Source organism: Pseudovirgaria hyperparasitica (assembly GCF_010093815.1).
Source record: "Pseudovirgaria hyperparasitica strain CBS 121739 unplaced genomic scaffold EJ05scaffold_2, whole genome shotgun sequence".
Taxonomy (NCBI): Eukaryota; Fungi; Ascomycota; class Dothideomycetes; order Acrospermales; family Acrospermaceae; genus Pseudovirgaria; species Pseudovirgaria hyperparasitica.
The window spans coordinates 1,024,751-1,050,632 of record NW_022985550.1 but is presented as its reverse complement, the minus strand read 5'-3'; the positions used below and the strand labels follow the sequence as shown (position 1 = coordinate 1,050,632).

Genomic DNA, 25,882 nt, shown 5'->3' with positions numbered 1-25,882 from the left:
AACATCGAATAAAAGCACTCGAACAACGGCGACTTGCTCCCTTCAGATCTTGCCCCTACGACATGGAAGTTTTGTATCAATTCTGGTCCCATTTTTTGATTCGCAACTTCAATACACATATGTACAACGAATTCCGATTTCTTGCCTTTGAAGACCTTCACAGAAGAAGATCTGACAGCGGCATTACGAACCTGATCAACTACTACGGCGAAGCTTTAATGAGTCCTAGGAGCGTCATTCGCCAACGTGTTGCTCGTCACTATGTTGAATTTATCAACGCAGAACCCCATGAAGGTGACCGTATTGCTTTCAAACAGCTGCGCTCAGCATGGCGAAATGGAGCTTTAAACATGAAGAATCGGAAAAGGATCAGCAACTATATCGATTCTGCTCTAAAAGCTGCATTGGAGGCGTAGAGTGACTGTTGAATCATGGATTTCGTTTGTTCCTACGGGGTTGTTCCTTCGCGTTGCACCTTGGATTTGGCATCTTCTAGCGCACGTCGGGTTCCCATTCAATTCCCCCTTACGGCGTCCTTGCATGCTTCGATCGATGTATCATCCTGTCGGATTCAAAAGTCGGGTGGGCTTATGGCGTTGCTTGGGATGATCTGTGGGACAAGAATTATTGCATTTGCGTTGTCCTGCTTTGACGATACATAGATTCCGACCTTCGTGGACACAAAAATAATCTCAAATCTCTGTATTCTGGAGGCCAATCGATTCACTGCCTTCTTCGTGCACGCAACAGTCTAAAGTCAAGGTTGTGCTTAGTATTATGCCTAAGACGCATGCACCGGATCTGTGTAAGGTCTTCTGGCGCCAGCTAATATGTAATACTCTCATTAACACTGGACACCAAGGCCTATGTGATGTGACATGGTCGTAGTGGCGAGGAATTGTGTATCATGCTTAACTGGGAATCACATCTGTACATTCAATTACACCTATTATCTAATTCCCCGCGTTCTCAAAAAGGAATAGCGCGGCCCGTTAGCCACATCCTCACTTGACGTATGCAAATCACGTGGCGCGTTCGCCACTCGATCGATAACTACAGTCGCCGTTCCCGTTCATTCGCATCATCAAAACACCTTTCCCCTCCAGTCCTCGACTGCGTATCTCAACACTATGCCGCCCTCGGTGGCGCATCTGCACACGCTGCTCGCCAGGAATGCCAAGATAGTCAAGTACGTATCCGAACGACCTCAGACTTGAACTAGATTGACCAGATGTAGGGCAGCCTGGAAGCAAGCCTCTCGTCTCGTCGAAACACATCTCGGAGCCTCTACTCGCGCAGCACAAACCGAATTACAACCTATAGTCGTCCGTAATGCTGCTCGTCACCCTGTTCATCCACTTGCTGCTCTCAAGCAAAGCAAAGGCAGGTGGTACTCGACGCACAGTGCTATAGGCTCTTTCGTTCGACGATTTACCACTCAAGCCAAAGCAGTTTCGAGATACGATCGCGCCTCTTTTCCTAAGTCCCGCATCGGATCGGCCGTAAATGCATCCAGTGGTCGGGCTCCCTTTGCGACAACTCTGCGGCCCAATCTAACCGGCGGTACACTCGGCCGTTCTGCAGGCGGATATGGTTTCGGTGGTGGTTCGGCAAGATACTTCTCGCATGGGCCAACGGCACCAGCTCAGGTTGTACAGAATGTGTCTCAGGCTGTACGAGCTTTCTTGATCTCCGGGCAGAAGGTACAATTCAATGGCGTTGATCCGATTACCGGTGAGAAGCGATACAAAGCTATCACACCACTACAGGATAATGTGAACCGCAAGGTCAACAAACTTCCCAAGGCTACTCCTGGCTCCTTCATCGACTTCAAAATCAACCCTACAATAACTGCACTGACACCCCTGAGCGCCATTGCTGGTTTCGCACCAGCCCATGGCCCGGACAACCTCAACACTGACGGTCTCAAAGACGTCTTGGCCACTGACTTCTCAAGAAGTCTCAAGGAGCTTTCTGCAGTTCTCAATGACCTGAATCGCCTGTCCGCTCTTGGGGACCTACCTATAAGCTATCAAGGAACGTCGTTGCGCGTGCATTTCCCAGGATGTGATGCGGAAACTGTTTTGAATCTTTGCGATGAAATGGGCATATCACGCGGCATCATCACGCAAGATGAGGAGTTTGATGCCTTTGTCGGTACAGACATAGCGCTTCTCTTCCCTTTCGCCCCCGATGGTACCGCGTCCGAGTGCTCGTTCTACGAGAAGCCAATCGACCACAGAGGCTATGCACAAGACAAGGTGCAATGGCAGACGATGCTTACTCCTGAACGGCAATCAGCTGTCGAGTATTCCACAAAGTCTGATACAGGTGAAGACTTCGAAGACATTGCGGGCGAAAATCCGTGGCTGTCGTCACCGTCTGAATTCGACAGTCTATATGCGAGCGACATGAGTGAATCTATGATTTCCGATCATGCCTTCGACAAGCATACTCCTTTGGAATACCAAGGGTTTGAAGGCATTTATCGGTTCATGGAGCATTGTGAATCAGCTTCATCCTGGCGGTGAAGTGGTGTATCAGTCACAGTAGGCTACAATTTGTACTAAGGCGTTCTTGATTAGGTGATGATGCCAGGGCATGTGACACCTCAGCTCCAGCAGAGGCGAATGCATGCCATACCAACACTACGTGCGGACTAGCATTTTTCTTTTGTACAGATACCAATGAAATCTACTATATGCGACATGCGCTCCTGAACATATCTCGACGAAAATCACACTCGCTGCATGCTGACTACTCTTTGTAGAAAGTTCCCCTTTCCATCTACGTGCTCGATCTCTCCATCCTTGGCAGCCTTGACTTTCTTGGATATCTGTATGTCCCCAATCTTCCACGCTCTTAGCAACACCATGCATAATGCAGCACCCATATACATAAAACCGGCAAAGAGCTGCGCACCGAGATATTTGCCCCCATTCATGGTCACTATCTGCAGGCCAATTGCTTCCGAGACTATACAATTATTAGACACAAACTCCACTGGGCGGCAGAGCCACAAATACGGAACTCACAGGTCGTAGGCAGGACTAAGACCAGCCACGTGATATTCAAAGCACTGGGTACGTGCTTGAGTCCTACGACTTCAGCTGTGACCGGTGCGATTACCTGTCACAATGAGTCAAATGGTAATATGATGTCTGGATCGTGTCAGACAACTTACCGCCCAATAAGTTCCAGCGACGCTTCCACCAATGAGGGCAAAGAACAGGAGTACTCCATAACTCTTCGCGAACACCCATACTACCAGGCAAAAGAGCCCACACAGGAAGGACATCGTACCCGCCATATTAATCCTCCCAAAGTTATCAGAAAAGTAACCCACAGGCGGCCTACCCAGTCCCTGCCCGAGCTGAAATACCGCACCCACAATACTGCCCTGCATCGACGTCAAGTGCAACGACTGCTGCGCATAATTCGGCAGCGAAAACAACAACACCACATATCCCAGCATACTGAACACGCCAAAAACCTGCAGCACGCAGTACTCATACTTCCGAAACAGCGCATAATCAAACGCCAACTGCGTACTCCCAACCTGCTTGTTGCGATCGCGGATCACAAGCGCACATGTCGTGTTGACCACAAACGCCACGATCCCAAGCACCCGAAACGCCCACGCGAGACCAATGCTCTGCAGCATCGCATTTGCTGCGAGACTATACGTCAGCCCGCCTAGCCCACTACCCGCGGCGGCAACGCCGTTTGCGAGACTGCGCCGCGTGGTGAACCATTGCGGCGGCACGCTCACGCTGCCGACGAACTGGAAGCCCATGCCCCAGCCAAAACACACGCCCTGGCTGAGGAAGAGCTGCCAGATGCGCGTGACGAAGGAGGCGCCGATGAAGGAGGCTGTTTCGAAGAAGATGCCGATGAAGAGCGTGGTGCGCGTGCCAAAGAGGCGAGTGGTGGTCGTGGCGATGGGCGAGATGAGGAGGGCGGTACTGATAGAGAGGCCGCCGATGAGGGCGTATTCGAGGCGGGTGGCGCCCGGGAAGGTGTTTGTGGAGAGATAGTGCGCGAGGAAGACGGCGTAGGCCTGGAGCGCTGGGCGTTAGATATGAGATCTTGTATAGAACGGGGGGAGGGAGCACGAGAACGTGGACGGTAGTGGTACGTTGTTTCTGAAGCACCATCAATGCGCCCACGGTGGTTCCGTACGACATAGCCATCGCCGGCGTCAATCACTGTCACCAATGACAACCCAAACGAAGAAGAAGAAAACGAGCAATGATTAGAGATATACGCACACTATTCATGCCCCAGGTATGCGCATTGATCCAGAAACACGCCGCCACACACGCCCATCCATAGCCGCCATTAGGAGGCTTATCGTCAACGACTACCACGGGCGCAGCAGCAACAGTAGCAGAAGTATGATCCGCTTGCATCACAACAGGCTCCTCCAACTGCTGCGTGATCGTGCTCGTCTCCGTCTCGTCTTTCTCGGAAGCAGAGTCTAGGAACGTGTTATCCGGCCAGCTCTTCGCACTGCTAACATCATCCCCGCGGTCGCGCGGTTTATGCTGAATGTTAACGACGTCCCTGGCCATAACGCCTGTTAAAATGCTGATATATACAACCTGTGAGTGTATGTGGCGTCTCCGAAGGCTTTTCCTTCTAATTACGTTGGTGACGCTGATGTGTTGATAATAATAGTGCGGGCGTAGCCGAGGCTAAATATAATCACTGAGATCGATCTGATCTGGGTAACTACGGTGGAGATCTATGAGATATTTACGATGCGGTATTATTCGTCTTATCTTGAGATTGCTTGTGAATAGGGGGCGGGAGATGTTGATGTTGTAAGACTGGGGTGTGTACATATTCATATTGGGCGGGATAGTTCTGTTTGACGTAGTATATGGTAACTATATGCCTACCAAGAGTATTGCATGACGGCAAGAAACGTGCTGTCCAGTCAGAGGGCGCCGTGCCGCTTTACCCGGAATCCTAAGTGAGAGGAACTTTTCATGTCACGTGATGCGTGATATGTCAATCTTTTTGAGCGATGGATTTGATGTGTCAGCGTGTTAGGATAGCGTTATGGCTGCTAGGAACACCGCGGGCGCTAAGACGGGTAACTGAGTGCTGCGAAGGTCTTCTTTGTAGTAATTATCATTGTCTACGTACATGCTGGATCTTCGTGTAGACTTCTGGCAAGTGGCGACTCTGGCAAGGTTTTGGTTTCTGACCTCGAGTGTAGTACCGTAACTAGAGGCTAAGAGAATGAGATACGCACTATACCAGCATACAAGGGAGGTCGAACGTTGGATATACGTTTATATGAACCCCAGAAAATCAGTGACACAGCACCGTCATGGCTTTGCAGGTTCGTACGTCAGGCGAATGATGGCGCTGACATCCAAGCTGAGCGCATCTCCGCATGCTTTGTACGGCTCCGGTCGACAAGCTGGGGAAGGCTGGGCTGGGGCATGGTGAGTGTTGATGCTCGAGTGACGTTGCCAGGTGCCATGCTGTGCTGTTCATTCGCCGCGACGATCATGGCCGAGGGTGACAGCGGTAGGTACTATGTAAGGGTCAGGGGAAAAGGCATCGAGCTCTCTGTCTGTCCAAAGTCGAGGAACGACGACATGTGGCAGCATCATGTGTGTTGACGTGGACGGATTTCGATGGTATATGTTGTTCTTGAGTAGTCCTTAATTAGTCTTGAGTCCTGAGTGTTCAGGCCAGCTCATCCATCCTTCCAAGTTCCAACAAGGTTCCATACCAGCCCACGCTAGTCCGTATCCATCCTTGCTCTTCCACACCAACCTCGACTCCTTTCAAACTTCCTCATCCACCGCCAACTCCTCTACCATCACGACTTTCCTCATAGCCCTCAGCAACCCGCTATGGTGCTTACTGGTGTCAACGCTCCCATTGCCAACTAGATGTCCCTCCTTTTGCAGCCACTTGCAAACCCGAAGCCTTTCTTTTGTCTTGTATAATTCTTAGCGCGTCATCCGTACCGAGCCTGCCACACCCTGCCCTCTGGCTGCCGAGGAAAAAAAAATCCAAACGCGTTTCTAATCTCGCTCTGGACATCATCAATTCTGTCTCGAATACATACTTAATCCGCCGTTGACTAATTCGCGAAAGAGGCGCGTTTCGCGACGTCTTTCAAGGGTCCGACGGCTGCAAGAATAGATGTTGAATGCAAGCTTCACGACCATCGACACCTCAAGATACCCTGCCGTCTTCTCCTCCGTCTGCTCCCGGACAGACTGTTGAAGACCTGCAACCCTTCGATCATTCGAACGATCTCTCACCTTCGCGGGATCAGTGGTCGTCTCCCGCAAACACCCTAGGTCACTCAAGTCCCGAGCTCCCACCTCTTCCATCGCTACCATCAATCGCTGGTATCCCACGGACTCCTTCTGCGCCGTCGGTACCTAAAGAGCCTGGGTCGTACTACACAACAAGTTGGGGGTCTCCATATAGACAGCCTTCACCAGGCACAGTCAGTGAAAGAATTCAAGATCCAGAGCATTTTGGAAGTGACGATCTAGGTAGCGAATCGTCAGAGATCGAATTTGGTCTTGACCATCTACTTCCTTCTCGAGTAGCAGACGAAGAGACCCCCGATTTTGGGCTTGATTATCTCCTGCCAGCTCTTGTCCCGGCTCTACAAGCAACGCCGACTGCGGAACATTTTGCGTCTTTGCTTGCCGCACAAGAAGCCACACCGCGACCAGTCCTGAGGCAAGCCTTCAGGGATTTGCTGTCGCAAAGTCCAGAAGCCTCAAGACAGGAGCTACTTCGCAAATTCGTCGACGCTCAGTCGAAAGAGCCCGTTGAATCGGAAACCACTGGACAATCATCGCTTGAACCTACAGAGGCGAGGAAGGGACACAAGAAGAACTTGACTCTAAAGCAAGAAGATTTCTGGTCTCACTTTGGTCTGGAAGAGAAGGAACATCTCGCCAAGATGATGGCCTCAAGGTATGCGTCGAAGCCACAGGAGCCGGAGCCTGAGAGCTCTCAGGAAACCAAGGAACTTGTGGCTCGACAGTCTTTGACTTCGCCGGTTGAAAATGCTGCGAATACAGCTTCTCCGGCAGACCAATCATTGTCGCCAATCGAAGCCTCTGATGCCGCTACTCGACTGGTATCAAAGAAGCCTTCTACGCCGATACCCACTGAGACAGCTCTTCCGATTTCACCATCTCCGGTCAAGCGTGTACAGGAAGTCGAGGAACGGGCACCGACACCACCACCCAAGCGTCCAAGGAAAGTGATCAAAACGAAGAAAGGTCGAAGTGTGGTTATGGACTTCCCGATTGATTCAAACAGAGGCAAGCCCGGACATGCACCTATGCCTCTGTCGCACGCTGAAGTGAGGGCAAGACTCGCCAAGTTCGAGGATGAAGGTTACGATACGCGAGGTTTCGGGCACTGGAGAGGTACCCCGGACATCCTTCAGCCGCTTGGCCATGCTCAAAACCGCGATGTTTTCCCTGATCCAACCGATCAATCTCAGCAGATGAGTACTAAATCCTTCAAGGTACATATACCTAATGAGAACGACTGGAAGGCATACCAGGACTTCCTTGTTGAGCAGAAGCTGGCCGCATTAGGCGTGTCGTTGGGAGGTTCAGAAGAAGTTTCACAATCTCAGTCACCAACAATGATGTCGAGGCAAGGTTCGTCTCAGTACCCTCCTTTACCGTTCTCTCCACCCTTGCCTTCTTCTTCAGCAGGCAGTCAGCGGATTGGACCAAACGGAAGTGGGATGTCAGGGCATCAGTCCACGCGATCAATTGCTTCGCCTATGTCGGCTTTCGGCAACTCACAGAGAAGCATGTCATCCCACATGCACAGGAACTCGATGTTTGCGATGCCGTCAAGTTTTGCTCCTCAAGCAACGCCACCTGGAGGATTCCGCACCTTTTCCCCACATGAATCATACTTTGGATCACAAGCCACAACAAGAGGCGGCTCACCAGGCATCTCCCAAAACAACAGTATGCCAAGTCTGAACGACACTATGTCACCCGTATCACCCTTTGGCTTCACGCCGCAAACATACTCTTTCCCTCAGAAGGACGATTTGCTTGCGCAGCTACATCAACAGCGCATGCAATCTCCCGGTCTGACGAACTTGAGACCATCGTCCACTCTTCAGGAAGTCCCAGAAGAAGAGGCCGAGGAAGAACATGATGTACCACACCAAGTCAAAGGTGCTGAGACGGAGATGGCCGTACCAAAGCCACGTCATCAGCACAATATTAGTGAAAACCTGCAGCGCGACGTTGAGTCCGCTGACTACCACCTCGAGGCCACCTTCGAAAAGGACGTTGCTTCAGGAGGGCAGTTCAGTCCCGGTAGTCGCTTCGGTGCTGAGAGCCCCAAGATTTCTCACCAATCTGAATTGGATGATAGCATTTCCGAATGGAGACGCCCGCGTCCAGTTGAGCAAGTGCTTCACCAGCCGCAGCCTCATAACCGCAATCACTCCCTGACACAAACGAAGCAGAACTCATACAACACAGCTGCAGCAAATGGTAGGAGTGACATTAGTGACGACGCGAAGACCAATATATCAGAAATCACCAACCCAAGTGCGGAAGAGAAAGCTGTTGGCGCCAGAATGCATTCAGCGACAACGTCTCAAGGCAGTAACATCTGGAAACCAGGACACGGTAGCCGTGCTTCAAAGGCCTCAATTGGCTCAAGTCTCAACGCCAGTGCAAAAGAATTCAAGTTCAATCCAACGGCGTCCTTTCAGCCGGGCAACTTTTCGTTCAACTCACTGGGTTTCGAGTATCAACCAAGCGGAGGCCATAAGAAGAACAGCTTCAGTCGAAGCGTTCCTTACGGCTCGGCAGCACCATTTTCTTTCAACCCTGCTGCGAGCAGCTGGAACGTGGCTGCACCTAGCTTTACTCCTGGTGCGAGCCTAAACTCGAATCCTGCCCCTAGCGGAGATTTCAACTTTGCTTCCAGTGGTCCTGCTTTCAAGCCTGATTCTACCTCATTCCGACCAAATGTAGATGCTGCTATAATGCCTGAGGAGCCAGCTGAGGCTGAAGAGAAAGAAGTGCAATCTCACATATTCGGACCGATCAACTTCAGTCACAAGGACATCATCAAACCTGCGAAACGCTCCAAGGCTGTACCCATCATCCGCCCTGACGCTGTTCCTAGAAGAGCCTCTGGCGCGAGATCGGGGTCTGATGATGATGAGATCGAAGAAGAAGATCAAGAAGACGCCGATGGCCGTGTTACCCAGTCAGATGCCCGGCAGAAGAGGGCTAGAAGGTTTGGCGATGATGGGGACACTCTGCCCAAATTCGCGCCGCAGCCCGTTCTTGCTTCCCAGCCGCTCTCCGAGACTACTCAGTTCCAGGCCTCGAAGCAAGAACCCCAGGTCGAGAGAAGCCCCATACCAGATGCAAAGGAAAATCTTGCACCTACGAAGCCAGTCGTCAAGGAGGCCTTACCAGCTCCTCGGGCGCACGCACCGGCAGATATTGTGGGGATCAACAGAAGCTCCGATGCCACACCTGTTGGTTCCAGCTTCCTGGACGACAGTCGTTCGATGACCGAACACGACGGGAGCATTTCTGCTTCTGTGGAAAAGCTGCCAGAACGTCCACCAAGCAATCACGCGGCAAACAAGAGCTCGCTCTCGGCCATCGCCAAGGAATTCACACCCCGGATTGGTTCTGGCTCCGGTGCATTTGAATTTGGTCTTCACGTTACGAAGCCTTCTGATGTCACTGACATAGAGCACAATTCAAGCGCTCCTAACAGGCAGGTCAGCCGCAGCCCGACCACAACCTTCCGTCCAAGCGACGATGGGTCGTATAGAACTGCATTGTCGCGTAGACCGATGCCGCATGCGGATAACGATAGTGTCGATTTCGATTCCTTTGCGCAGCCCTCGTTCAACGATATCGACGAGGTCATGAAGCATATGAATGATGCCGGTTCGGACTTTGGCGTTGAGAAGGAAGAGGCTCAGACTTGGGAACGTTCTAGCCAGCCACAAGGCTCTATGGACTTCGGCACACCCAATCTGCGACCCAATTTCACCAATCTACGTAGCGATGCACCCAGCCCGAGCCCCCGCAGAATGCAAGCTCCAACCGGTATGCGACATGGTGAATCAGAACTCATCCAAGATCCTTTCAGCGATTCCAGGGCTGGTCTTGCGTATGAGTCTCCTGTACACCGTCTCAACACTGCAGAAGATGCTCCTGTCAGCGATTGGGACGACATGGTCTCAGATGAAGCCGGCATTGACAAGCTGCAATCTCGTGCTCGCTTCTTCGACCACCATGTGGATGGTCTCATTGATAGCGTTCTCTCCACTCGTCTTGGGCCACTTGAAGAGACAATGCGTCTCATGCAGGAGTCTGTTGCAGCAATGTCTAGACGCAGTGCTAGAAGCACGCGCAGGAGTTATTCCACGGAGCCACTCGGCAGCGATGCTGATGATGAAGATGACGACCTCGATGAGCAACGCTTCCGTAATCGTTCGCCACTCAAAGATCGCAAGCTTGAGAAAATTAGATCAATTGTCGTGGAAGCGCTTGCCTCGCAACAGCAGCAAAATGACCCACGTTCTGCAACGCCAACTCCATCAGCCCCGCCTCTTGACCTATCTGAAATATATTCGGCTTTGGCCGACGTCAAGGTCTCTCTCGCCGAACAGCGGGCGGATCAACCGAAGATCGTATCGACACCACCTGACTTGACCGCCATCAACGAAGCCATTGCTGAACTAAAGACCTCTCTTGCGGAGCAGCAGAAACAGCATCAAGCTGAGGTTCTGGCTGCCCAACCACCCGCGCCAGACTTTTCTGAGGTTCATCAAGCTTTTGCCGAGCTAAAGTCTTCGCTCGCCGAACAGCAGAGACAGCAGCAGGAGGAGCAGGCCAGGATTGCTGCTGAGGTGGCGGCCAGACCAGTGGAGCCACCAGCCCCTGCGCAGGTGGACTTGTCGGACTTCTACTCTGCTCTTTCGGACTTCAAGCTTTCCATGGCCGAGAAGCAGTCTCTGGAGGACACGAAGCCAAAGTCTCCACAACTACCGTCTGTCAACACAAAGGAGCTTTACGACACAATCAACGATCTCAAAGCATCTCTCTCGGAGCAATTACAGATCCGGACCGCAATGCCAGAAGTTACTGAGGATAAGCACGACTTCAGCCTTTCTGAAGTGTACCAGGCATTAGCTGCAATGAAGGTACAATTGGCTCATTCAGCTTCCAATCATGTCTCTCTCGAAGACTTCAAGGATATTATGGAAGAGGCACTTCGGCGCCAACACACCGATGTTGATCAGAAGAACGAAACCTTCAAAGCGCTCATGCATGAGACCCTGGAGCGACACCATGAGTCGACTGGTCAGCACAAGGAGGACTTGCGGGAGATCATGAACCAGGCCATCGCTCGTCAGGAATATGTTGCGACGCAAAACAAGGACGAGATTCGCGAATTCATTGAAGAGGCGTTTGAGCGTCAAGACACTAAGGAACAGAAGAAGTCCGACAACGCGAGCATTCTTGAGAATGAAGGCCGTATCGCTGACCTTGAAGCCATGATCAAGGAAGCCTCGATCAAGGTCGACCAAGAACGAGAGGCACGCGAAACTGCCGAGAAGCGCGAGGAGGAGGCCCAACGTTTGCTCAAGCTCAACGACGAAGAGATTAACATTATTCGGGAAAGCTTGAGAGATGAAGAATCAAAGACTCGGGCGCTACATGAGGAGCTGCATAACACTCGCTCGGAACGTTCTTCTCGGCAAGTTGCGGAAGAAGAGCTCCGCCGGAAGTTTGCTACCTTACAAGATCAGAACGAAGCTCTCGAGGCCACTATCGACGAGTACCGTCTTTCGAGCAACAAATGGCGTGACGAGATGACTCACAGCAAGTCACGCAACGATGAGCTCCGCGCCGAGAATGAGGACCTCAAGATCGAGAATGACGAGCTCAAGAAGACATCTGACAGCGTCAAGCTACAGCTTCAAGAAGTCGTGCGGGTCCGTGAAGGCATGCGTGTTAAGATTGAGAAACTTCAATATGACATGACCCAAGCTGCTGGCTCAATTGCCGAAGAAAAGTCAACATGGCAAAAGAAGGACGAGGAGCACAGGACCAGATACGAGGTACTTCGTGCCCGGATCGAGGCGGAGGCTCGAACTCGAGAACGACTCGAGCGCGAGCTGGAAAGACTTGAGACTCAGGAACGGGAAGGCATGCGCCTCAGAGTCAAGCTGGAACACACCGAGCAACAACTTTCGAAGATTGAAGAGAGTTCGGAGAAGCTCAGAAATGAGCGCGATGAGCACGAAAGAAACGCTGCTCGTTATGAGCGCGAGTTCCGGGAAGCCAGACATATGGGACAAACAGAAGTGCAACGCACTAGACGCCTCATGGAAGCTGATTTGCAAGCTGCCAACAATGAGATCAATATGCTTCGATCGAATGCCGACAGGGAGAAGCAAAGACTGCAAGCTGACTTTGACAACTTGAAGATGGACTACGATCAGACCAAGGCTCGTTACGAAGTTCAACTCGAAGAAGCGTTGGACGCTCGACGCAATGCCCTCAACGAGGCCTACAATCAGCGTGAGGCTGCAATCGACGAGGTCAAGGAACGACATGAGCGGATATACCAAGAGATCCGCAATCAACACGCCCGGGCGCTGGAGAACGTCCGTGAAGACAGCCGCCGTGAGGAGACGCATCTCAAGGAACGACTGAATCTTTCGAACGCGAAGCTTGAACACCTTGAAGACCAAGCTGAACTGCTCAAGTCCAAGGCCGAACATCTCGAGTCACAGCTCAAGGTTGCTCGGGATGCTGCTAACGCTGCTGCTCTCACTGCTGCATCCGTCAAGTCGCCCGCTGCACAACAAGCGCCAGGCGGCTACGCAGGAGTGCCGGAGAAGGTATCTCCTCAAGCCCTACGAGAGTCTATTGTCGTTCTGCAGGAGCAACTGCAGGAACGCGAAACTCGTATCGAATCATTTGAACGGCAGCTTGAAGAAATCGATACTGAGGCTCCAGCCAAGCTCAAGGAGCGCGATACCGAGATCGGCTGGCTTCGTGAGCTCCTTGGAGTACGGGTTGATGATATCAGCGAGCTGATCAATGCTCTTGGCCAACCCAACGTCAATCGCGAGGCTGTTCGCGACGCGGCTATCCGCATCCGCACTAACCTACAGATGGAGCAACAGGAAAAGGAGCGGCTGATAAGTGGAAATGGCAATTCTTTCCCTACGCTATCAACGCTTTCCAACCTGGCAACGCCGAAAGCAGCTCAGCTTGCCGCAGCGTTTGGCAACTGGCGTAAGGGTGGCAGAGACAGTCGAGCGGGCAGCACGGCATCCATTCCCCAGCTCAAGCAACCTCAACTGTCGAACGCCTTGAACCGCAGTCTCACTCCTTCTCGACCAAAGCCATCGCCAGTACCCTCGCATTCGCAATCTATCCTTTCCGGCCTGATGACGCCGCCAGCCTCAAATGTGCGTCGCGCCTCTCCCCAACCGCATCCCCAGACCATGCCACAGCAGTCCCGGCACCAACATCCACAACATTACCCTGAGCAGCCTTCTGCGTTTGGCTCGACAGGCCAGCGATTTACGGGCTTGACAAGCAAACAGATGGGCAAACAACCTGCGCAAAGCCCAAGCACGCCGCCGCTTCTCCGCGAATCCAGCTACGACCAAGACCCAATGTTGCGTGACGAGGAGATCAGCATGAATGGGTTTTACGACGATGAAGATAGCGTTATCGACGGAGGAGCGCCAGAGCAGGAGCTTGGTGGACATGAAGAAGAGGAGCGCGGATGGGAGTTTTGAGCCAGCACGCGGGCTCACGAGATGAAACAACAAAAATTATCAGACTGCACATTATTCAATAACGCGTTTCCTTTATTGGCTATGGCGAAGCTTGGCTTAGCATTGACTGGCTGTCCATTTGGTGAAGCCGCCGCTCTCTCTTTCTTCTTTGCTCTCTGCGCTTTTCTGCAGGTGTTTTTTTTTCTGCAATATGATCTTGCATGCATTGCGGAGATACCCCCTTACCAACACACAACCCCACACACCACTTCACATCACATCATACCAGCGCGTTGCGCCTATGGAGATGGAGATGATCTAGACTGCACCTCTTCACCGCACGAAACAAACCCACCTTTTTCCTTTGTATACTAGCGATTTTGTGTTTTTAAAATCCCCCCGCCCCAGACTGGAAAAAGGCCTGGATGTACAATTGATGCACGAGTATTCCGTCCGTAGTAATATATAAGCTCAGCTCTATCAGTTATTTGTCTATATAACACATGCTCTGTGGAGAATGCGTGTGGGTGTGTGTGTGTGTGTGTGTGTGTGTGTGTGTGTGTGTGTGTGTACGTCCGTAGTACATATAGCCCTCTGATATATATATCTCCCTTCTATCATTGATCTTATATAATATTACATAACCTACCTATCCCTCAAAATAACAATCCCCCACCCGGGCCTTTCAAACTCAACTCCACTCCTTCCACCGACTCTTCCGCGCATCTAGATACGACTTACTCTTAATCGCAGCCCTCAGCCCGCGTATCCCCGCCGCCGGCCACACATCCCGCACTTGCTGCTCCTTTTCCACGCCATCCCAAGCAACCTTATCCGTCACACTCGGCAAGCTATTATTACCGCCGCCAGCAGCCCCATACTTGGCCCGCAATCCTTCATACCACGCCCGGTCGTAGATCTGCCAGAACTCCTCGGCTGTGTAGAAGGATTGGGCGTACAGCCATTTCGTGCCGCCATGGGTGGCGGCGAGGGCGTTGAGGTGGCGGTTCACGGCTGCGAAGGTGGGCGTGCAGGTAGTAGGCGAAGGAGGCCAGCCGTAGATGCCTATGTTCAGGATGTGTTCGGGCTGCTCCTCGTCTGCCTTCTGTCCCTCCGCCGTCCCTGCTTCTGTCGTAGTCGTACTTGCACTCTCTGTCGCCCGCCGCGCCCGCGGATGGAAATGCGCTGTCCCGGACACCGTCCTCAGCGGACACAGCCATAGCGGCCAAACGCCCACGTCTCGCTGGACACCTTTCAGAAACCCGACCGCGCCGCTGAACGGCAGCGCGTAGTCCTGTACTATGTAGCGCTCGCTTAGGCCTGAGGCGTGCAGGGCGGTGTACATCATGCGGGTGTGCAGGAAGTCGTCGAGCAGGCGGCGTGTGAGCGCGGTGAAGGGGAAGTGGAAGTACTCGAATGCGGCGTGGCCGACCCAGAAGCCGCCGCGGTTGTAGCGGAAGAGGTATTCTGCGAGCGGGGTGCGGAAGGTTGTTGGGCGTGGGTTGTGGGGTTGTTGGGTGAGGAGGTGGGAGATGTGCATGTAGTACCAGGGGTCTTTGGGGCGGGAGAAGCGTGTTAGTTGTTGGGGGTTTGTGTGTGAGGATGAAGATGAGGATGAGGAGAGTGAGAGAGGGGCGGATGTCATGGTGCCGGTCATGAGGGCACCTTCGGTGCGCGAGAAGAGGATGCCGTCGAGATGGTCGATGTCTGAGCGGCGAGCGAACAGCGCTGCTTTATCCACAGCAGCAGCAAAGATATCCTCCTCTCCTCCATCGTTGCCCTTGCCAGTCGTAGTAAGCGGATGCACAGTAACATCGACATACTTCTCCGCCTTAACAAGCCTAATCTGCACACGCGTCGTAACACCCAAAGTCCCCAGCGCGCCCGCCGCACCAGAAAAGAGATCAGGCCGCACCTCAGGCGAGACACGGACAAGCTCGCCATTCGCAAGGACGATGTCAGCCCAGTCGATGTTATCGCTGAAGAAGCCGTGCTTAAACGAGGAGCTCTCGCCGCAGGTGCCAGCGAAGCCGCCGCCGACGGTGATGCCGGGAAATTCCATGACGACGGGTGGGATGAGGCCGTGGTCGAGAGTGGCTTCGACGAGGCGGTCCATGGGCACGTTGGGCTCGACGATGGCGGTCTGGGCGTCGCGGTCGATGTGCAGGACGCGGTTGAGGCGGGATATGTCGATGACGTTTGTGCCAGGGGCGCGCGGCCGGGTACTGTTTGTGGAGCCGTGTGCTATGCGGTAGGGTTCGCCGTGGGCGTGGAAGCGGCGGATGCCATTGATGATGGATTCGACGTCGCGGTCGTGCATGTCGAAGAGCGAGGTCGCGTGACGAGCGTCTTGTTGTGTCGATGATGAAGTGTAGAAGCGTGCCTGGGTACATGTACGTGTATGTTTAGGGAGCAGACACGAAGCTGCTGGGACTGCCATAGATGATCGGTTCCTGATGTGTTGAAGCCGAGTTCGTCTTGGAATCGTATCAAGGACGCAGCCCCTGAGGACTTTGACACTTTGTCGTGACGCCATGTCCATAGCTCTTTCTACCAACTTGTGCTAATGTCGATGATCAATTTCCCACATCAAACATATTTGAGTGGTAGCTAAGATGTTCAACGCGGACAGTACATCTCCCTTCCGTTGTTGTGTTTGGTGTAAGGACACCAGTCAGTGTTGGTGGAAGACTTTTGATAAGCACGGACCAGTGGTTCACGCTAGCTACATCAAGAACCTCAGGAACAGCACGAGCAGCCAGTAGAATTATCGAATGTTTGAGTTGAGTTGATGCTATCTCTCCGACCTGTGCAATTCCTCCTGAGGTTTTGCATTCAAATGTTCGTCTCAAGACGATGTGTTCTACAGACAGACACCTGTCCGACAACGCCTTGGGCCACACACCATATGACGAAGAGTCGAGTCGTGAAGCCTGCTCTACTAGTACGCCAGCTCCATCCATCCGACTCCAAATACAACCCGGGTATCCTAATCTCTAAACTGCGTCCTGACAAACTGAGTACGCTGAAAGTCATGTGGCTCCGCCAATCGTTTTTCGCCTTTTCGCGGAATCATGATATCAACAACAAATCCATTTTTCGATGATTGAGCCTCCAAACACCCCCGTGTGAGCAGAACTTTTCAACCGCCAGAAGTCTTTTCCGCTTTTGAGAACGCCTTTTTTTGAGTAGTCAATAATTCATAATTTCGTAAAGTGTGCTTGCCTGCTTGATAACCAGCTTATAGCTTGGGGTCTTGACGGTTCGGATCGCTCAGTCGACGGACAGGCTGCAGGTTGACCCCGGAACTAGAACCGGCGCTGGCAGACCCGGAAGGTCCGCTAGCACTTGGAACTGAACTGCCCGAAACACGTCCCTGAGCCTGTATACGCGCGCTGATTAGCCATTGAAGCTGCACTCGCATGGATCCAATGGCATGATTGATGTGCAAGAGCTCGTCCCTAGTACGACTCTGTTCATTCAACACCGTCATGGTTAAGCGGCCGTCCAACTCTGCCAGGGCACTAGTTGTGCGGTCGACTTCCTCACGAAGCGTTTCATTGACTGACAGGACGTGATGAATGCCAGAGTCGAAAGGAGCCCCGGTCAGATCGTTCATATCAGACAATGAAGACGGCACGTTTCCTGGAGTAAGCATGTCTTGAAGAGCTGACATGCTACCTTCCAGAATGTTGATCTTGCGATTCATAAGCTTCTGAGCCTTGCCCTGCTCCTCAATCTTGGCGTTCTGTGCGGCGAAGTGAGGATACATCTTTACCATGGGACAATCTGGTGTATGCTTCAAGACGTCAACACGCTCAGCCTTGAAGTCACAGCCGATAGGCTCGCCGGTGCAGGGTATGATAGCCTTTGGACAGGACTCGGCAAGGTGGGACGGCAAGTCAACGCGAACAAGCTCTTTCTGGCATTCATTACAGGTAGTCATGCGATTCTCGCACGACTTCTTCATGTGATCCTAAGTGGCGTCAGCACCCGATACTTGTTCGTAACGTTGTACGCTACCTGGATGTCCTTCTTCATCATCGAGATGTGGCAGTCTCGGCAACTCACGGTGCCATGCAGGCAGCCACGATGAAAGTCCTTTGCTAGGATCTGAAGCTTGCAGTCCCTGTCAGGACACGCCAACATGGTATAGCTGCAGTATAGCTCAATGTGGTCTTGTACGTCAACTCTTTTTTCGGCCCAGCCACAACCCAGGTAGCTATTTGGACACTTTATAACCAACTCGTCCAGCATGCGTTCGGTCATTCGGTGGACTTTCTGGGAGCAGTCCTCGAGCTTGGCCGGAGTGCGGCAGGTCGGGCACGTCGTATGTGTGGGACGCTGGACAGCGAAGGCCTGAACCAGACATTCCTTGCAGAACGCATGATCGCACGACAGGATGCGCGGCTCAACGAAGGGGCAGTGACAGATCAGACAGACCAAGTTGTCGTCTACGTTAGAGACATACTCGACCTCTCTGAGGTCGACTGAAAGGTTGGGGGCGGCTGAAGACTGGTCCTGAGGCTGTCGAAGTCGACATGATGGTGAGTATGCTGCAGCGATGGCAATCGGTGAAGGGGTACTCGGAGGGTGACCGACAATTTGGGCATCATTGTTGTGCCGCTCCAGGAACTCTGGAGTCCTAGAACTTGAACCTGCGACTTCGATCGGAGGGCTTCTCGGAGGCGAGTGTGGCCTACTGGCAGCAGCCCTGGACGAGCGTCGCGAGCTACGATCTCCAGCATCCGACATGTTGTTTTTGGGCGAGGTTGAAAGCGAAGGTCGGACGAAAGGGGCCTGTGGTCAACAGGTGGAAACGAAAGGCTATAAGATGAGAGGGGGCATTGCAAAGAGAGCAAAAGCGGGCGCTGTGGAATGAGGCAATTTGCGAGCGTGTATGTGTGAGCAAAGAAGGATAAGGGCAGGGGGCGGGAAGTGAATGAACAATGGAGGAATGCGCGTGCACGTTTGTTGTACCTGGAAGTGTATTGTCGATGTGGTGCAGGGTGGGTAGTGACGACGGAGGAGCCAAGGGAGCGTTCGGCGGAGGAACTCCCGCGGACGGCGGACCGATTCGTGATTCGTAGGGACTAGGCCCGCTGCAAAAGACGCCTGCACCACCTGCGACTGCTGCATTTGCTAAGGCGCGCGGGGGGGTAAGTACCTAGGTAAGTAGGGGGGGGCCCTGGTAGCACTGACGACACTCCCAATCGCTCTTCCTCTCCTACATCACCGTCACAATACACCGCCAGCCAAACAATCTCATCTACACCACTCCCGAGCCTCCTGATCGCCGAGACTGTGTACAACCTCAACTTGTCTTTTTTTTCCTTTCTCCTCAGCCAAAAGTTTGCTTCTCCTATACCAGTCCCCGGCGGCCCGACGCCCCGGCAGCGGTTGTTTGTGCCTGCGCTTGGGTGCATATTCTGCCATTCAGCTCACTTTCTACTCCCATCGAGCCTACCCACTCCCATCGAGGAGTCGCCAAAAAAAGAAGCGCCATGTCCTCCTCGAACCCGTCGCAGCTCTTCCTCCTCGCCGATCACATCAAGCTATCCCTCCTCGAGCGACAGCGGGCCATTTCGCTGAATCTCGAGCCCAATTCTCACGATGGCCAGATTTCCAGATCGCTCGAGTCGCTCTCGTCTGGCATCGAGGCACTGGAAGCAAGACCTGATTCGTACGTCTCTATATCCTACATGGCCCTTCTCCTACATGGCATGCATGCATGATCTGACCTGCTGTCCCCAGCACCTACGCCCAAGACCTCCCCCGGCTGAAATCCCAACTCTCCGCCCTCCAATCCCAATTCCACGGCTTCGGCCACTCTCCTGACGCAGCCCTCACATCCCCAAACTCATCCTCTCTCGCGCCCGACTTCGCCGCCGCGCAAAAGCCCGCCAGCAAATCTGTCCGCTTTACCGATGCTTCTTCCTCTTCTTCACCTCCAACCCCAGCATCTCCGGATCCGAATCGAGCTGCACTTTTCCCCGCCCGCTACACGGATGAGCCTTCAGAGCCCTCGGCCGTAGACGCCCAGGCCTACTTGTCAAATGAACAAATCCACATGTATCACCAGGGCGTGATACAAGAGCAAGACGAGCAACTCGACACACTCGGACGCTCAATTGGGCGACAGCGCGAGCTGAGCATGCAGATCGGCAACGAGCTGGACGACCACGTCATGCTGCTGGAAGACGTCGAGGAGGGCGTGAACAGACATCAGAGTACGTTGAACCGGGCGCGCTCGAACCTGGACAACTTTAGCAGAAAAGCAAAGGATAATTGGAGTCTGTCGCTGATTGTAGTGTTGATTGTGATATTGGTGTTGTTGATTGTCATTTTCAAATAGCTGGCGTTGTGTGTGTCGGATTGTCTGCTTTTTGGGGGCGTTTGCTGCAGCGACGTTTTTATGGGTGATGGCATGCTGTCTCTAGCATTTGCTATATACGTACATATATCAGATTTAAGGCAATGTGCAGTAGTCATTTTCATCCGCCTATGAATATAAAGCGCGCGTCTGCATGGGCATGGTGGTGCACAAACGAACAACGGTTCAACCAAACACGGCTGTGTTGTTGTTTATGCTGTGTAGCCACCTGCCTGCTGATTGACAACATGGACAACATCAGCGGCACGAAAGACGAACAAACAACAAATAGCCTCCCATTGATTCGGTCCAAGCCTCTTCCACCAAGCATAAATTGTGTGTTCATGGACGTCTTCCCACCCATGACGCCATATGTGCAGGATGCAGGAAGTGTTCCTGCGGGTATCTCAATCAAACAGAACGCCTCTTCCCCTTTCCCTTCACTTCCACATGCCCGCATGCACGCATGCACGCACTCCGCCAGCCAGCCAAACGCTCAGATGCTCAAATCCACCTGCCCTTCTGATCGAACCCCTCAAACCCACTAACTTGCCTCCGCATCCTCTTCACATTCGACTTCATTTTCGCCGTCTTCACCACCGATAGCGATGGCGCCTCATTCATGGCTCCAAGCAACTTATCCACCGACTCATCACGATAGAACAACTCCCTCATCCGATCCGCCACCCTGCGCTCCTCGTCATCCAGACGACGAATCTGCTTCGCATCGAGATTGACCAGTTTCTTCTTCATTATCCTCTCCCTCTCCCGCTCCGCTTTCTTGCCCTCCTTATCCTCACCCTCTGCCAAAACCTGCTTCTTCTTCACCCGCACACCAATCCCGAACCGGTTTCTCTTCTCCACTGCCTCGATGGGGTAGAGCATCCCTGAACCCGTCGCGCCGAGGCCTTGGCGTGCGTCGGGGTCCCAGCCTCGGGCTTGCATGTAGGGGAGGCCTCTGCTTGTGCGGTCGATGGATGAGGGGGGGTGGGAGTGGGCGAGGGCGAGCTGGTGCGGGATTGTGGCTTCGTGGGGGATTGATACGGTTTGCTTCGTGTTGTTGTGGGTGTTGTTGCCGTTGCTTGGTGAGGTGGGCGTGTGTGTGCGGATTGGGTGTTTGCATATTTCGCATTTTGGTAGGGGAGGGGGTTGCGCTGGTGTTATGTTGTCGTTGTCATCGTCGCCGTCATCAGCAGTAGCAGCGGCGGCAGCGGCGAGCTGCGATGCCTGTGTATTCTTCTGTGCGTGTTTGGCGAGATATTGCTCGGCGAGAGTAGGCGTGGTGTTGCTGGTGTTGGGCGATGTAGTCGTGGAAGCTGCAGTAGAGGCGCGCACGAAGGCGACTCGTTTGCGCTTGATGCCGGCGCCGAAGACACGCTGGTCTTTGATCGGGATGGTGTAGAATTCCTCGTCACTGTCTGCCATTGCGCGACGACGATGGGCGAGTTGCGGTCGTCTGGGACGGACAATAGAGGTAGCAGCGTTGCGACTGTGTATTGGTAGGGTATGAAAGTTTGGAGAAAGGTTGCTGGAGGTTGACAATTTAGCGGGGATCTACCAAAAAGCAGGTGGGGCCACTGTACGAAGCGAAGACCCTGGCCTAGCCTCTCGCTTATGGATTAGCGGGGCAGGGATTGTTGACGGTTATAGACACAGTTCTCAGTTTCCCTTTAACAACATGACCATGCTCTTGATAGCAAACATCATCATCACCATCGTGATCACCACACACGTGGCCATCTTACTGAATCTCGTACATATGAACGCGCGCAAAGTCCCGCAGATCATGTGGCAAGATATAACAAAAGTACAGACCTTTAAGCAGGACTCCCGGTCAGGAAGGGTCCTGGTTGTTGTTATTCACGCCAGCGGCTAGTAAAGTCTACTATCTCCAGAGTCTCTCTTCGGTGGGAAGTATGTAGGGTGAGATATGCCGTGGGTGTTTTGTAGATTTCTTAATGGACAAGGGCCGGAGAGGAAAGGGGGAATGAGATGGCGAGACTGCTTGCGTATATTGTGCACTCTGTATATGGTTTGCTTGATCGATATTTTGTTGTTTGCTTGGGCCCAAGTGCTTGCATATCCAATTATGCCTTGAAGCTCGAATGTTCAGCGCTGTCATCAACCCAATTTGATTGCGTTTGCTTGCTTTCACCATCCCAGCACCTCAATACCCCTATCCCCTCCTATCAAACGCAACCTTCCTCTCCCCCTTCCTAGCCCCCTTCCCCTCCCTCTCTCTCATTTTCTCCCTTTCCCTCTCCTTCTCCTTCTCCCTCTCCCCATCCCTCCTCCGAACCCCATCCAACTTCCCCTCCACAACCTCCTCAACAGCAGCGCACAAGCCCCTGAACAACCCCTTCATCAAACTCATCCCACCTCCTCCCCCTCCCACGACTTCAACCTCCTCCACTTCCTCTTCCTCATCCTGGTACCTCAGCACAGCCCTGCCACTCTCTGCTAGAATCTGCATCTCTTCACCGTCATTGCCGGAATCGCCGTCATTGTTGTGGTCAAATGAGACCAGCGCAAGGTAGCGGCAGCGGGAATGATACAGTTCGTCACGACCGACTGTTCTTGTCGATGTAGCGGACACGATTTCGAGGGCGTGAGTGTGGGCCGGGAAGGCGAGGCGGATGTTTGCTGTGATGTATGTTAGATTATAGGTAGCTGATGAGGAAATGATTGATAATGTCAAGAACCCCAGGATCCAAAACGCAAGGCACGATTACTACACATACCGAAGAACAAAGCTCTCTCCGACGACGTAAGTGCTGCCTCTGGGATACACTCGGCCAAACGGGCAAATGAGGCCTTGACGTCGGCTTGGCTTGGCTGGTGTGTCTTTGTGGGCTTGGGCTCGGGGCTCGGGCTGGGTTGGGGATTGTCTGGTTGCGGGATGGGGCCTGGGTAGAGGGGATGGTTCATTGGGGGGCCGTGGTGTTGATTACGGAATTGTGAGGGCCAGGCGGTTGGGTGAGGGCCGGATTGGTGGGGCGGGGTGAAGATATGGGGAGGGGGAGGGCCTGGAGAGTATGGGGAGTTCATTGCTGGTGGTTGTGGTTGTGGTTGGGATTGTGGAAGTGGTGCGTCTTAGGTTGAGGATCGCGATCGAGAGTAGCTGAGAGCTATGATTGCAAGTCGACGTTATATCGAGTTGTGGTTGCGGTTGTAGTTATGATGACTCCAATTGAGGTCGGATCGAGGTTATCGAGAGGTGAGTCGAGGATTGCAATTGTAGTAATATCAACTGCAGAGAGACATAGAGAGCGAAACGAATGCGGGAGGTGAGCTCAGGGAATTACAATACCCAAGAACAAGTCGCTCACCGTTCCAACACACTTTGTCGAGCTACAAGGTGAAGTGAATACAATCAAAACCCCTGTCCCCAAATCGTCTACCTTTCACTTCACCAACTTCTCACACGTCGAAACTTAACAACAAACAACCCATCATCTGTCCCTCATCCCAATCACCCAAATAATCTTTCCTAAACAAACATAAATCAAATCAATGCTAACCTTCCTCGACGCTCAGGTCGTCGGGTACGGAAACACATATTCCTTCACTCGATGCGTGATATTTATTCATTCACACGGTTTTCTTTTGCTCGAATTTGGAAAAATACCGACATCTGTTGAGTCACAGACGCATAGTTTAATAACAAAATCCATTCGCAAGGCACAAAAACATAACTCTCTATTCACACCTGCCCAGATTCACACAGTGCACTCCACGATCAAGCACGAATACCAGACTCATATGAACTCTAGTGCCCTTGCTACCATCCCTCCCCTTTATGCTGTCTATCTGACTATCAAAGTCCAGATTCCTATTCTCTCCGTGGAAGACTATCCCACTACAATAATTATCCCTCCCAGCACAACTGAACCTACTACCTGCTAAATCTACGCAAAACATGCCATCACCATCCACTTATATACCTACTCACATCCCTATCCATATACCTACTCACGCATCCATTCATCCAGTGCCCATACAAAACATCCACACAACACGAACAATCTCAGAGCAGTCATATCAGAAGGTACAAATAAAATAAATTCACATACATGGTCAATCTGCACGACAGCACTATTTCCATCATCACTATCAAACACGGACATGTTTATTTCGAAAGATTTCTACGGCATTATATCAATGTTCAGTACAATCGGTACAAGGCTTGAATGGTAGTTCTTTTGCTCAGCAGTTTCTGGTAAAGGATAGGAGTCTAATGGTTCATTGATGAATTGGATGACTTGATATCTAGGATCTGGACAGGGATTTAGGAGGTCTAGATACGGCATGAGCGTTTCCTTCAGCTTTGGCATTACTAGTACATAAGAACAATGACTACGCCTGCGAGATGCAGTAAGAAAGGACCCCTTTTTAGGTGGCAAGTCCTGTCGAACAACGACCGCACACAGAAGCATGCATAGCGAGACCTTTAGGGTCTCTGTTCATGTTAGGGATAAGGGCAGGTGCAGGCTCTAGGGTTCGAAGAGATGGGAAACGCTTTCTGCATCGACACATGGCACGGTCGACGAAACACTTTGGTATTGAATTTGTCTCATTCCCCCTGTAATGATGTGCGAAATCAAGAGATGGATACCCCTTCTACAACGACGCTCGGCACCACGGACAACGCTCTTTGGCATCTAATTTGTCACATTATCCCCTGTAAAGATGCACGAAACCTCCCAGGTGGGCGGGAAGATCGTGTTCGTGGAGACGACTCTGGTCACGATAGAGCACTGTCGCAGAGTGGTGTATCGCGAAATGTGATTGGACCAGTGCCGTGTGTCGTCGGAGGTATGGACATGGTTATCAAGTCAGATTTTAGGGGATTCGTTCAGTCAATTAGTCTATCATTTCGACACGACCACGAGTACATTGTTAAGTTCGTCCCGATTGGTCAAGTTTGACACTGGTTGTCGATGAATGTACGTCGCAAGCCGACCATGGCGAAGCTGAATGCAGGTGATGGCTATTACTGATCGGTGAGTCGTGATGGTGGTGCGGCAAGGGCTGAGAAGGTCGGTTCGAACATGCCGAGCCACGTGTATTCATGTCAGGGCACGATAATCATGATATGTCTCATACAGTCTCGCGGACTGAACAGGCAAGTCGAAGAGTGAACGTGGTGGTGTTGCATGGATGATGTGCGTGTGTCGTCGCGGCGTAAGTCGTCGATGTGGATGCATGTTGCACTCACGACACCACGACTTCTCAAGCTCGTACGAGAACGGGTTCCAGAAGCGGTACGCAAGCCTAGCGCAACCATACATCTTCAATCCTCTTCCAAGGCATGCAACTAGCGGTCGTTAGCAAGTGCAACGTGTACAGACAAAAAGCTCTGCTTGACAGGGCTGACGAGCATTTTTCAAGGCTGGAGCAGGATTTTGACAATGGTACTCTCGTGGGATGCGGCAGATTGCAGATGCGATTGGGTGCCAGAAGAGTGGACGAGCAGCAGTTCGACGATAGCGTGAAATGGATGTATCATAGAGTATGGGTTTTGGATGTGTGATTGGCGGATGGACGAGAGGGCAAAGTCAGCGCTAGAGTCTCGCTAGAAAGCCAGTCCGTCAAGATCCAACTATTATGTAGTATCTTGGTGGTGTTATTACAGGGGTGACCTCATATGCAGGGAATTCCGAATACTCACGAAGCTGCGGACATTGACAGAT

At 52.4% G+C, this 25,882-nt stretch overlaps 8 protein-coding genes across 8 annotated transcripts; 3 read left to right on the top strand and 5 right to left on the bottom strand.

The window, feature by feature from the left end:
• The first annotated feature begins 1,086 nt into the window (after positions 1 to 1,086).
• Positions 1,087 to 2,954, top strand: EJ05DRAFT_472841 (uncharacterized protein). The gene is made up of 2 exons (XM_033743264.1): positions 1,087 to 1,189; positions 1,238 to 2,954. The coding sequence occupies exons 1-2, from the start codon at positions 1,131 to 1,133 to the stop codon at positions 2,529 to 2,531; spliced, it is 1,353 nt and encodes a 450-aa protein (XP_033604336.1). The 5' UTR covers positions 1,087 to 1,130; the 3' UTR covers positions 2,532 to 2,954.
• On the bottom strand, positions 2,889 to 4,879 carry EJ05DRAFT_472840 (MFS general substrate transporter). The gene is made up of 3 exons (XM_033743263.1): positions 4,272 to 4,879; positions 3,036 to 4,060; positions 2,889 to 2,976 (listed from the first exon to the last, which is right to left on the bottom strand). Exons 1-2 carry the CDS (start codon positions 4,572 to 4,574, stop codon positions 3,143 to 3,145), a joined length of 1,221 nt encoding a protein of 406 aa, XP_033604335.1. The 5' UTR covers positions 4,575 to 4,879; the 3' UTR covers positions 2,889 to 2,976; positions 3,036 to 3,142.
• Positions 4,880 to 5,820: 941 nt separating this feature from the next.
• EJ05DRAFT_472838 (uncharacterized protein) lies at positions 5,821 to 14,305 on the top strand. Its single transcript, XM_033743262.1, has one exon. It carries the CDS (start codon positions 6,179 to 6,181, stop codon positions 13,835 to 13,837), a length of 7,659 nt encoding a protein of 2,552 aa, XP_033604334.1. The 5' UTR covers positions 5,821 to 6,178; the 3' UTR covers positions 13,838 to 14,305.
• EJ05DRAFT_472837 (FAD-binding domain-containing protein) lies at positions 14,196 to 16,467 on the bottom strand. The gene has a single exon (XM_033743261.1). It carries the CDS (start codon positions 16,254 to 16,256, stop codon positions 14,508 to 14,510), a length of 1,749 nt encoding a protein of 582 aa, XP_033604333.1. The 5' UTR covers positions 16,257 to 16,467; the 3' UTR covers positions 14,196 to 14,507.
• Positions 16,468 to 16,592: 125 nt separating this feature from the next.
• EJ05DRAFT_535202 (uncharacterized protein) lies at positions 16,593 to 18,571 on the bottom strand (the record flags this gene model as incomplete). The annotated part of the gene is made up of 2 exons (XM_033749234.1): positions 16,593 to 17,792; positions 17,888 to 18,571. The coding sequence occupies 2 exons, from the start codon at positions 18,569 to 18,571 to the stop codon at positions 17,058 to 17,060; spliced, it is 1,419 nt and encodes a 472-aa protein (XP_033604332.1). The 3' UTR covers positions 16,593 to 17,057.
• A 463-nt stretch (positions 18,572 to 19,034) lies between these two features.
• Positions 19,035 to 20,354, top strand: EJ05DRAFT_507496 (uncharacterized protein). Its single transcript, XM_033747924.1, has 2 exons — positions 19,035 to 19,499; positions 19,571 to 20,354. The coding sequence occupies exons 1-2, from the start codon at positions 19,321 to 19,323 to the stop codon at positions 20,169 to 20,171; spliced, it is 780 nt and encodes a 259-aa protein (XP_033604331.1). The 5' UTR covers positions 19,035 to 19,320; the 3' UTR covers positions 20,172 to 20,354.
• Positions 20,355 to 20,693: 339 nt separating this feature from the next.
• EJ05DRAFT_507495 (uncharacterized protein) lies at positions 20,694 to 21,614 on the bottom strand (the record flags this gene model as incomplete). The annotated part of the gene is made up of 1 exon (XM_033747923.1): positions 20,694 to 21,614. The coding sequence occupies one exon, from the start codon at positions 21,612 to 21,614 to the stop codon at positions 20,694 to 20,696; it is 921 nt and encodes a 306-aa protein (XP_033604330.1).
• Positions 21,615 to 22,365: 751 nt separating this feature from the next.
• Positions 22,366 to 23,237, bottom strand: EJ05DRAFT_522138 (uncharacterized protein; the record flags this gene model as incomplete). The annotated part of the gene is made up of 2 exons (XM_033748777.1): positions 22,366 to 22,832; positions 22,931 to 23,237. 2 exons carry the CDS (start codon positions 23,235 to 23,237, stop codon positions 22,366 to 22,368), a joined length of 774 nt encoding a protein of 257 aa, XP_033604329.1.
• Between the last annotated feature and the right edge of the window lie 2,645 nt (positions 23,238 to 25,882).

Bases quoted from the DNA above. Each gene is read 5' to 3' on its own strand.
- EJ05DRAFT_472838 (XM_033743262.1), top strand. From the start codon at position 6,179: ATGCAAGCTTCACGACCATCGACACCTCAAGATACCCTGCCGTCTTCT.
- EJ05DRAFT_472840 (XM_033743263.1), bottom strand. From the start codon at position 4,574: ATGGCCAGGGACGTCGTTAACATTCAGCATAAACCGCGCGACCGCGGG. The intron at 4,061-4,271 runs GTGCGTATATCT...CCAGCGCTCCAG, and splicing joins ATACCTGGGGCATGAATAGT to GCCTACGCCGTCTTCCTCGC.
- EJ05DRAFT_472837 (XM_033743261.1), bottom strand. From the start codon at position 16,256: ATGGCAGTCCCAGCAGCTTCGTGTCTGCTCCCTAAACATACACGTACA.
- EJ05DRAFT_507496 (XM_033747924.1), top strand. From the start codon at position 19,321: ATGTCCTCCTCGAACCCGTCGCAGCTCTTCCTCCTCGCCGATCACATC. The intron at 19,500-19,570 runs GTACGTCTCTAT...TGCTGTCCCCAG, and splicing joins CTGGAAGCAAGACCTGATTC to CACCTACGCCCAAGACCTCC.
- EJ05DRAFT_472841 (XM_033743264.1), top strand. From the start codon at position 1,131: ATGCCGCCCTCGGTGGCGCATCTGCACACGCTGCTCGCCAGGAATGCC. The intron at 1,190-1,237 runs GTACGTATCCGA...GACCAGATGTAG, and splicing joins AGGAATGCCAAGATAGTCAA to GGCAGCCTGGAAGCAAGCCT.